General features: G+C 50.8%; 1 protein-coding gene across 1 annotated transcript; it reads left to right on the top strand.

Annotated features, from left to right (window-relative positions):
* Positions 1 to 3,851: 3,851 nt before the first annotated feature.
* Positions 3,852 to 7,787, top strand: DLX6 (distal-less homeobox 6). The gene is made up of 3 exons (XM_029234446.1): positions 3,852 to 4,290; positions 5,536 to 5,729; positions 7,536 to 7,787. Exons 1-3 carry the CDS (start codon positions 3,852 to 3,854, stop codon positions 7,785 to 7,787), a joined length of 885 nt encoding a protein of 294 aa, XP_029090279.1.
* Positions 7,788 to 10,778: the final 2,991 nt, after the last annotated feature.

The following is a 10,778-nucleotide window of genomic DNA, read 5'->3' as shown; positions in this document are numbered from 1 at the left end:
CAAGACAAAGAGGTTGGAGCCAGGACCGGGCTGGCGGCTGGCGACCAGCAGGGCGCAGGGGCCTGGAGCCCCTGAAGTGTGAGCCTTCGCTTCGAAGCCCTGAAGAATCCGGGAGCTCTTGACTCTCAAGGATGGGCTGGAGGTGCCGGCTGGACGAGAACAAACCAGGGGCGACTTGCCTTAGCTCATTACCGCCGCCCATGACACTGGGCGAAGGACTTGGCAGCCCAGATGCCGGTTCATTTGGAGAGAAGAGGCCGAGGGCAGCGGGTCCCCTGCCTCAAGCAGCCACTGAGCGCCGAACTCCTCGCACCGAGGTTGGTGGCAGAGGCCACACGTGGCAGCCACTCGCCGCGGGCCACCTTGGCGCACTGTGTGAGACCACACTAGCTCTCTCGCTAGCTATTCCCAGGACTAGCTGGAAAGCTGGACACTCAAGCCTGCAGTTTGGATTCTACCCTGCAAGCGCGCACAGAGACCTCTATCAAGCTGGGAAGAACCCCTCGCCCTCGTTCGCTCCACTCCCCAACCCCTGGCTGTCTGAGCCCATTCTGGGTCGCTCAGCAGGTCTTTACCTTACGCAAAAACTGCTGCCTCGGTGCAGCTGCATGCTTGCTCCCCTGGAACACAGTCCTGGGATTTTATCCTCTATCTAATGGGGGAGGGATGAGAGCCCTGTAACTACTACTGGGACGATTCCCGCCCTCCGGGCTTCCTTGGGTATTAAGTAAACAAGAAAAAAAGATAAAGAAAAAAAAACGACAACTTTGCAAAGAGAGGCTGCTACGCCCTGGATCTGGTGCTCAGTGCAGGGACCTTCCCGGGCCCGGTCACAACTCGCCCCGCTCGGGGTGAGGCCAGAGTCGGGGAAGTCGACGAGGAAAGCAGTGCACCTGCGAGCAGAAAGAAACACACATGTACGGAGGCGGGGGCGAGGGGGGCCTTCACCGTGTTAACAGCAAGCTGCAGGGGATAAAGCAATAAAACTGCCACGTCTACCTGCTGGCTCTGAGGACATTACAAACAAACTCGGCGCGCAGCCCGGGTGCACCGAGAGCACGCCAGCGGAGGGGGGAACCTTCCCTTTTCCTGACTTTCCCTTCTCCACCCCCACCCCAACCCCAGATACACACCCTACACACATCTCCCCCTTACCCAGCCCACCTTTCATTTTCCTTGAAGCCTTTTTTGTTGTTGTTTTAATTCACTGCCGATTTGTAAACGCATGGATCGGGTTACTGGTTCGCGTGTTAAAGTGCACCTCTTGTTAAAAGGAGGGGAACAAGGCACACCACTTAAAAATGAATTCAGAGTTACTGAACCGGCTCCCGAGGCTCAAAAAGTTAAGCGCGGCAGGCTAGGAAAGGGAGGGGGAGAGGAGAGTAAACGCTGCTGCCCGGGGAACCCTGGAGAAAACCCACGGGCAGCGAGTTTCAGGTCATCTGATAAAATGGAGGAAGGAAGGAAGGAAAGAAAAAAAGAAAAAGGCAAACTAGTCTAGCCACGCTTTTAGACCCGGGGCTGGGAGCTGGGAAAATCAATTAGCATAAGCTGCTACCGCTCCGCGTAACTTGTAAATACAGTCCGAGCTGCCTATCCGCAGTCACCTTTTCTGAAGTTACGGGGGCAAGCGGCACCACTAAATTCTCCATTTCTCAGCTTCCTTGGTTCACACATCCTATGGAGTCCAAGCAAATAGGGTGCAAAGAAGGCCCCCGTAGTTTTCCCAAAGGGAGACCCACACTCGTCCCCGCAACCTCTAGACACTTTGGCCCGGAGTTGTTAGATTGTACATTTCTCGGTGTGGCCAAAGGCTCGCGGCTTGGATCTATTCGCAGACTGAAAGCTGGCGCCGAGCCCATGGGGGTCTGCATACCTTGCCCCCCAGTCCTGGTCCATTGGCAGTGCCGACTCCCGGAGCATCCCCGCAGTCCCAGGTCGGGGACCCGGGCGCGGCCCGGCCAGCCCTCCTCGGCGCCAGGTCCCCAGTCCAGCTCTCCTACCTGGTGGCTGGGCCTGAGCGGCACGCTGGGGCTCCTCTGTCTCTGCTCGGCTGCCTCGACCTGAGTGGGTCTGGAGACTAGAGGGAGAAAGGCTAGATCCGCAGCCCTGGGCGGCTCCGAACTTAATGTCTTTCCCCAGTCCATCTTTGAAAGAGAAGTGGTTCTACCACCTGGATGTGCGGATATAAATCCCCTTGCAAATAATAAATGGATTAATAATAACAAGGTATGAAGTTCTTTTTATAGAAAAAAAGGAGAGAATTGAAACTAAATGCGGCAGTTAGACAACCATTTTGATAAGAGGATAATTGAGGCGACACTGGTGTATAATTAGAGGATAATTTATGCTATATCCACTTTTATTCCACCTCCCAAAATAAACCCAGTCCATAATCATTACAGGCAAATTGTTCTGAATTTTATAGCAGCAATTTGAACAAAGTACTGCAGTTAATCATGGGAGATTTTTGTGTATTCCTGATTAGAACTCTAATTGCCTCCTTCCAGAAAGTAAAAATAACTGTAAAACGACTCTATTTTTATCATTAACAATGTTGACAATAAAATAAAATCAATTGGAATTGTAATCGAGAGACAAATTTAGGACGAAGGCACTTTTACTTGGGTAGTTTATATTGTAATCAAGATTTGCCAGACCACTAACCGCATGTATCATTTGCATATATTTGAAAGCATTACAGTAGCTTCTGTTTTCAATAGGAAAAAATGCATTACTGTCAGTCCTCCAACGATTTGCTTTTAGAACAAGCTGCTGCGTTCTGGGGGAAAAAAGATTTCTCCCCCCCTTTTTTTTGTTCACTATATAAGAGATAACGACCTGAAACGGCAGGAACCTCGCCAGAATAGGGTCTGATTTTTCTTTTTCTTTACTACCCCCCCATGGGGTGGGGCCCAGGTGTGGGGGGCTCTTCTTCCCTCTGTGGTTTCAATAAAGTACGTCTAGAAAAATCCACGGTGACAGGGTGCTCCCGCGGGACTGCAGTGGGACTGGGGGCGGGGGGAGGAGGTCAAGGGAGGGGGCCCTGCTTTAAATGCGGAGGACACTGCTTCTGAGCACAGGCAGCCTGCTAGGGTGCAAGGGGACTGAGAGAGAGCAGCCCTCTGCCAGGCTGTTCCAGGGCTGCGGTATTGGGAACTGAGGCTCCGGGTTTGGGGGCTCGAGCTGCGGCGGGAGGCGTCGGCGACAGGCCGGGCGGAGGCACCTCCCTCCCCGGAGGCCCTGTGCGCGGAGCTGAGCGGCCCCCGGCTGCAGCTCGGGGCTGGGATTGGAGTTGCCGAAGGTAGGCGAAGAACTCGGCGAGCCGCGCACACACCAGTGGAAGCCGTGCGCCGGTGACGTCAGGGGGCGACTGACCAATGGGGAGGCGCTGCCCTTTGGAGACAAACCGTTCGACTCGTGGCGTCTGCATCAAGTCTGAAAGCAGACGCGCAACTTTCGCAGAATCCACCTTAAAATCTCTGCCTTAAACTGCACCAGCCCCCAAAAAATCCAAGGGGGGAAAAGAAGGGGGGGAGAGAAGATTCCCCCCTCCCCCCTCTCCTCTCCCATCCCTCCCCCTTCCTCCTCCCTTTGAGTTAACAAGGCCCCGCTCACTATATCTCTATATTAAATATATATATATATTAGAGAAGAGCGAAGGAGAGGGAGAACCACCTCCGCCCCCTCTTTTTTAAAATTTTTATTATCATTATTATTATTTTATTTTTATTTTTATTTTGCAAGGATCCCAAGAGCTAAGGTGGCTGCAGAGGGGAGAGCGGCGCGAGCCAAGTGGGGGAGGGTGGAGGAAACCCGGGAGAAGGCTTTCTCCAGCCCCCAAAGTTTTGATGATGACCATGACTACGATGGCTGACGGCTTGGAAGGCCAGGACTCGTCCAAATCCGCCTTCATGGAGTTCGGGCAACAACAGCAGCAGCAACAGCAGCAGCAGCAGCAGCAGCAGCAGCAACAGCAGCCGCCGCCGCCGCCGCCGCCGCCGCCGCCGCCGCAGCCGCACTCGCAGCAGAGCTCCCCGGCCATGGCAGGCGCGCACTACCCTCTGCACTGCCTGCACTCGGCGGCGGCGGCGGCGGCGGCGGCCGGCTCGCACCACCACCACCACCAGCACCACCACCACGGCTCGCCCTACGCATCGGGCGGCGGCAACTCCTACAACCACCGCTCGCTCGCCGCCTACCCCTACATGAGCCACTCGCAGCACAGCCCTTACCTCCAGTCCTACCACAACAGCAGCGCGGCCGCCCAGACGCGAGGGGACGACACAGGTGAGAGGCCGCTGGGGCAGCTCGCTTCTCCCGCCTCCCGGCTGCCCCCTACCCCGCCCGCCCCGTTTACTTCCTCAACGCCGGGGCCTCCGCCGGCCCCCTCCCCCAGGAGGCCCGGCGCGCCCCCGGCCAGGCCTCGTGCGCGCCCGCTCTCCTGGCGCCGGCCTGCCGGCCTCGCCCGGCCGGGCCCCTTCCCGCAGCCGCGGACCCTCGGCTTCCTCGAGGCTGGACCCGTCTCGCTCCCTCGTCTCTGGCGCGCCGCTCGGGCCGCGCCTCCGGCTCGGCGCGGGCTTCGCTCGACCTGTTGGTCCGCACTGCGCTCTCTAGCCCTATGGGTCCGTGCGCCCTTTGGCTCCCTCCTCCCCTCCGGGTTGTGAACCGCGTTTGGCAGGACTGGGGACATTTCTGGGCCGGAACTGGGGAGCGTGTTTTGCTCCCCAGCCTAATCTGGGCGGCCAGTGGCCTACTTTGCGTGAGGCGCCCGGTGCGCTTCGGTGACCCGGGGAGAAGCTGGCGTGGCCTCCGGCTCTGGTTAAGCTGGTGACAACTGGGCTCTTTCCCGCAGGCTTTGAGGTGTCTCCCACACCCACCCCTAACTGGGCCCCCTCCCTTGGGTTTTCGATACACTGTTGGCTGCTCCTTTGTTCGTGGAGGTGAAGCCCAGGGCTCAGCACCCCTGGGACAAAGTTGCCGCGTGAGGCTCAGCCTGCTCGGGTGCTGGTCTGAGCGGCTCGTTGTGTTTTGTTTGGGGTTTTGGTCCCTCTCAGCAGAATCATTTTTGGACACACCGAGGGATCTTGATGCACGGGGCTTGGAGCTAGTGACATCAAGCCAGCTGGCCGCAAAATCACGAGGGTGGCTCAAGCACACCTTAGGGCACTGTAAAGCCAGGCCGAGGGGCCCCGCTCCGCGGAGAGAGCAGTCGCCCAGCGGCGCCGCGCGCCCCAGAGAGCGGCTGGCGCCGCCTCCGCTGCGGCAGAGCTAGGCTGTTTGCCCCGGGGCCCAGGGCGCTCCCTCTGTACGGCCACCGCGCATTATGAGAGACAGAGTCAGGGTCGGAAAGAGGCTTTTGCAGCCGCTGGGAGCACCCGGTCACTGTGAACCCAGAGAGGTCAGGGTGGCGTGGGGACGCTTCGAGGAAACCCTTATTGGCTTTAGGAAGACTCGGCGCAGGCCAGGCCAAGCTCAGGGAGATTGCAGCAGTAGCCTCACGGGTGACCGCTCCTCTGTATCCTTTGTTTGCAGATCAACAAAAAACCACAGTGATTGAAAACGGGGAAATCAGGTTCAATGGAAAAGGGAAAAAGATTCGGAAACCTCGGACCATTTATTCCAGCCTGCAGCTCCAGGCTTTAAACCATCGCTTTCAGCAGACTCAGTACCTGGCCCTTCCTGAGAGAGCTGAACTGGCAGCTTCCTTAGGACTGACACAAACACAGGTAATTCCCGAGAAGCCCGAGTATTCCTGAAATGCTGACCCCACTTTCAGATTGGGCAGGGAGCACATCAGGAGGAACTCTTGGCCTAGTCAACCAAGGATGGAAGGAGCTTAATGACAAATGCCTTTGCTCCAGTTACGCATTTTCCCGGGACAACACAGTTTGGAATAAATGACCTGGTGTTGAATACTGGATTGGATTTGCACATCCTCCCAACCCTCGACGACCCCACCCCAGCCTAGTGTCCTTTGGCGACCAAACTGATAGTTATTCAAGTCCTATTCCAGAGTAGAACAACACAAAAGAGAACAAGCAGGAGAAAGAGAAAAAGATGTTCAGGTCAGGAGCCAGAATAAGACCCATGTTTCTTAAGGATCTTTTTGTGGGCCCTGGGACTTAATAAGGATTTCAACTCATTGGCATTGAAAGAATTACGAAGTGAAAGGGGGGTGTGTTAGCCAGACAGGCATAGGTTCCAATAGGATTTAGTAAGGGGACCAAGGTGCAAACTCTTCATCCTAGGATGCGTGAGGTGAGTTTTTCTGAAAATTGCCATAAACTCAGTGGTTAAATCGTCCTGGTTGACTGGTTGATGCAGGCTAAGGTGCCTCCCTGGATCACAGAACTTGGGAGCAATGGCAGAGCTGGAGATCAAAGAGAAATGCGCCCAAATTACAGCGGGTGAAGCCTCAGTTAAGTACAGTTGCTGAAGTTCTCCCGTCCTACTAATTTGAAAGACATATGGGGCATTTCAGACTTCACAGGAAGAGGTTTAGGCAGGTGTATTAGGACCCTGGTCATAAAGCCAGGGCGCAATCACCTGTGGTTTTTGTCCTTGTCGATTAACTTAGCTGCATGGGGTGGTAGGCCTCATCTGAAGTGGGTGATCTTCAGCAAGGGGACTTCAGGTTTTATGAGACTCTGCTGGGGAGTGATTCTATGGTGCCTTAGAACAGATGCTCCTCAAGCTCTTCTTTTCAGTTCAGCCTGCTTTCTCTTGCCATGTTGCCACTGGAACCATGTATAAAGGGATTCCTGCTACTCAGTAGCTTGTATTCCTCTTGGAAAAGCAGACTCCTAAGGCTAAGTAATTTTAAAGGTACAGGAAGCTGTACCATAGAATGTCCTTTTTCAAATACAGTAGATCTGGGATGTTAGCTTAGATATGCTCCCGTCTTAGAGTCCTGGTTCGCATTTAACTTTCCGGAGCCCTTTGACTTTTAGTGACTGCACTAACAATCATGACCACAGTTTGACTGAGCAACATACAAAGTAGGGAACGAGTGAGGCACAGTCCCTAATCCCTGCAGGATGATGTCAGAAGAAAGATGCTCCATGTACAGTCTGTGGCATATGCAGTATATGCATAGGTATGGTCAAGGCATTTGGTTATAAATGTACAGGCTTTCATCTGTTCTTAGTCATTTGCTCACAGTACATGCAGAGATGCCAGACTATTTGAGGAAGTGCATTCAGTTGGCTTTCCGTTTAAAACTACTCCTTTAGACTTTGAAGCCAGCTATTTCATTCGCCTTTATTCTTGTTTTATTCTTATTTATGCTGTTGTTTCAAACCTAGGCTTGCATCTAACTGAAGAGTTACAATGACTTTAGGTATCCGGACAAGATACCAAGTAAATGGCGGGGGTGGGGTGGGGTAGGGGAGAGGGGAGCGGCTAGAAAGAGGTGGAGGAAGGCGGGGTCTTGAGGGCTTGGCGTTCCCGGGTTTGTTTTTTTTCTTCTCCCAGCTATAGGCACTGGTTCGATGTTTTTCGGGCCTAATGATCACTGCTGCGTTTCGTTCCAGGTGAAGATATGGTTTCAGAACAAACGCTCTAAGTTTAAGAAACTGCTGAAGCAGGGCAGTAACCCGCATGAGAGCGACCCTCTCCCGGGCTCAGCGGCCCTGTCGCCGCGCTCGCCGGCGCTGCCTCCGGTGTGGGACGTTTCCGCCTCGGCCAAGGGTGTCAGTATGCCCCCCAACAGCTACATGCCCGGCTATTCGCATTGGTACTCCTCTCCACACCAGGACACGATGCAGAGACCGCAGATGATGTGAGTTATCCGAGGGAAATCGATACCCTAGGGAAACGTCTGAACAAGGCAAGGAGGATCCAGGACCTGCTTGCATCTGCCAAACCGAGCCAAGGAGCAGGCTTGGGAGGACTCTTATGTGTGGCCAGACCGTCTGGGTGCTTGCTCCCTCTCTCTCCTCTCCCTTCCCCTCAGCCTCTCTCTCTCTCTCTCTCTCACTCTCTTCCTTTTTTTGCCTCCCTCCTTCCTTCCCACCTTTATTTTTTTCATTTCCTTTCTTCATCTGCCTTTTCCCTTGAGCAGCCTCAGTAATTGATTTTGCATCTTAGAGAGAGAGAAGGAGAGATAGAGGTAGAGAGAGGATGGGGGGGACTGGTTTCTGTGCCAGCACTCCTGAAACCTCTCACTGTAAGGATATTTTCCCTTACCCCTTGGGATCCAGGCTCTGAGCCTCTTTTTCTCTTTGGGAGTATCCATCAAAAGGACTTTTTTTAACAGACATTTTCCCCCACCAGAAGAATCTGCGCAAACATGGCAGCGTTTTTACTTGTTTAATGAACTTAAGACATTACATGATGAAAGAGAAGCATTTCGGACTCCTGCATTTTTATTTACAATCCCAGACTGACGAAGGAAAGAAAGAACGGAAGAAAGAAAAAAAGAAAGAAAGAAAAAAGGAAGAGAGAAAGAAAGAGGGAGGGAGGGAGGAAGGAAGGAAGGAAGGAAAGAAAAAAGAAACCCTCACATAACAGCCCTACTCTAAAGAAAAATCAGCTGTAAGATTAGAACGTTGCCACAGAGGGAACGCTGCATGTTTTATCAAAATGCAATGAGCAAGAATGATGATTTAAACAAAACAAAACCACTTTTCCCCCACCCCTACCCCCAAACCCTGAACTGGAATCAGGAAAGACAGAGGAAACAACCAAAATCACCATTCTATTGCTTTGACATCTTTACTAGGTGAATTGGTGGCATTCACTAAGCTAATAGGGACATTTATATCAAGAAACATTTCTGTATATATTGTTGAATTTTAGTTGTACATATACTTTGTATGTTTTTGTCTTCTTTCATATATGGAGTAAAAGCCACAAAACGCTGGGAGTGTCCTGTATATTTCTCTCTGTGTGTCTCTATCTCACCACCCCCTCCTCCCTCCCTCCCAGTATATTTTCTATCACTCTTAAAAGAATTCCTATTTCCTAATATGGGAAACCCTATATATAAACATCAAATGCCTGCAAAGATAGCAGTTTGCAGCACTGGCCTTTGTCTTAAGTACTTTAACGTTTACCATGGATGTTTTCTCAGCTTCCTTTATATATTATAGTTTTATTGTAATTTCTACACATTTATCTATTTTAAAAAATCATTAGAATGATCTAACCCCAGGTTAACCTCTAGACATCCAATAGTTTCCAGTGCTGACACTGAGTATTCTCCTTTCCCTTTCCTCAGCCAAAATAATACAGCTGTATTTGTCTTTGTTTGGAAGCAGCTTTTTTTAACAAAAAAAGAGAAAGAATAAAAGAAAAAAACAGAAAGTAAATGCACAGTTATGACTACTTCATGTTTACAACCCTTTGCAAGCTAGCTAGATAGGAAAATACACGATCCTGGAAGAAATACATCCTTCCGATCTAGTGGAAAGCACAGAAATAATGAAAATGAAAAGTCCTTTCGTCACACAAGCAGGAAGCCCCATACTGCGAGAATTAATGGCTACAGACCTGGGCATCCTTCAAATTATGAACCTTGAAACCACTGAGCCATTTATCAGAAGTCAATAGAGATACTCAGAGTGCTCCATATAATGACAGCGACATACAGTCGTGCAAAAGGACAGTCACTATAATTAGACACAAAGCAAAGACTACTTACCAATATACCCGTTCCTTTTTTTGTTGAGCAACTTCCACGCTCAGTCAGTCTTCAGAATGGTTTAAAACCGATCAGTCTTGTCATTTTCTAGCATTCGTATTGTTACATTAGGAAAAATGTTTTCTTTTCTTTTTTCCCCCTTCCTACTGTGAAACTTTGGGTTCGTAGCTCCCCAGGATCAATTCTGAACAAAGCCTCCAGCTGCAGTGCCATCCAATTTGAAGCAGACATTGGGGACAATTTAAGGTTTTTATCCACAAGAAGGTTTTTTCCATTCTCTTAAATGCAGCCATAATTAGAGTAATTTTTCATGTAGCCCGCTGATTACAGCGTTTTTACCGTCAAAGATAATTACCTGTAATTTTCCTCCACTTTTAATACTAAAAAGCCATCTTTATTTAGATTCAGGAACAGGAAAGGCGAAACAAAAGAGGGAAATTATTCTGTTATTCATACACAAATTGCAGAGACGTAGGACCTAAAATTGAAAATTAACCAAAATTATAATGCTGAAAAGAATGGAAGAGGCTGCAGAAGTACAGCTGGTAGTGGGGCTTTGCTGAATTATTCAAATTACGTTAGAGAGGAAGCTACCGTACATCGAAACCAACACTAATTTTTCTTGAAAAAAAAAATTCACCAGACACATGCCAAACCACTGTGAGTGCATGGAATTCTGAAACCCAGAAAATGCATTTTAACGCATTGGAGGTGTTACCATGTTGCTCCTGTCTCGTTCTTTCTACCTCTTAATATGAGTTTAATTAAACAGGAAGTTCTGCCAAGGGGTCCTCTCCAGAACTGGCTTTGGAATTGGGCTTCCTCTGGGTCCTCTGAACCTCAAGGGTTAACATTTTCTCTCTTTAGAATGTATTGACCCCATAGTAAAGTGATTCCCCAGAGAAGGGTTGGTAGGAGGGGCGTAGGCGAAGGCAGCGCCCAGTCTCGGTGCCTACTACGCCTCCCCACGTTCGAACTTCCCCGGAGTTCGAGTTCTAGAGCCTCGTTCTGACCATATTTTCCAAGTAAAAAAAAAAGAACAGTAGCTGCATGGGCGGTGAGGGTGAAGGGGAAAATTTCTTCTCGGCGCCAATAAGCATCTCATTATCTTTTGACACAATTTCGTCCAAAG

Source organism: Monodon monoceros, unplaced genomic scaffold (assembly GCF_005190385.1).
Source record: "Monodon monoceros isolate NGI ecotype Baffin Bay Population unplaced genomic scaffold, NGI_Narwhal_1 Super_Scaffold_2, whole genome shotgun sequence".
Taxonomy (NCBI): Eukaryota; Metazoa; Chordata; class Mammalia; order Artiodactyla; family Monodontidae; genus Monodon; species Monodon monoceros.
Note: the sequence above shows the minus strand (reverse complement) of the source record. Positions and strands in the feature narration are given on the sequence as shown.

What these genes read in the sequence shown, in the direction of transcription:
- DLX6 (XM_029234446.1), top strand. Translation starts at nt 3,852, where the DNA reads ATGATGACCATGACTACGATGGCTGACGGCTTGGAAGGCCAGGACTCG. An exon ending in GACGCGAGGGGACGACACAG is followed by an intron (nt 4,291 to 5,535) that starts GTGAGAGGCCGC and finishes CTTTGTTTGCAG; the next exon opens with ATCAACAAAAAACCACAGTG. An exon ending in TAGGACTGACACAAACACAG is followed by an intron (nt 5,730 to 7,535) that starts GTAATTCCCGAG and finishes GTTTCGTTCCAG; the next exon opens with GTGAAGATATGGTTTCAGAA.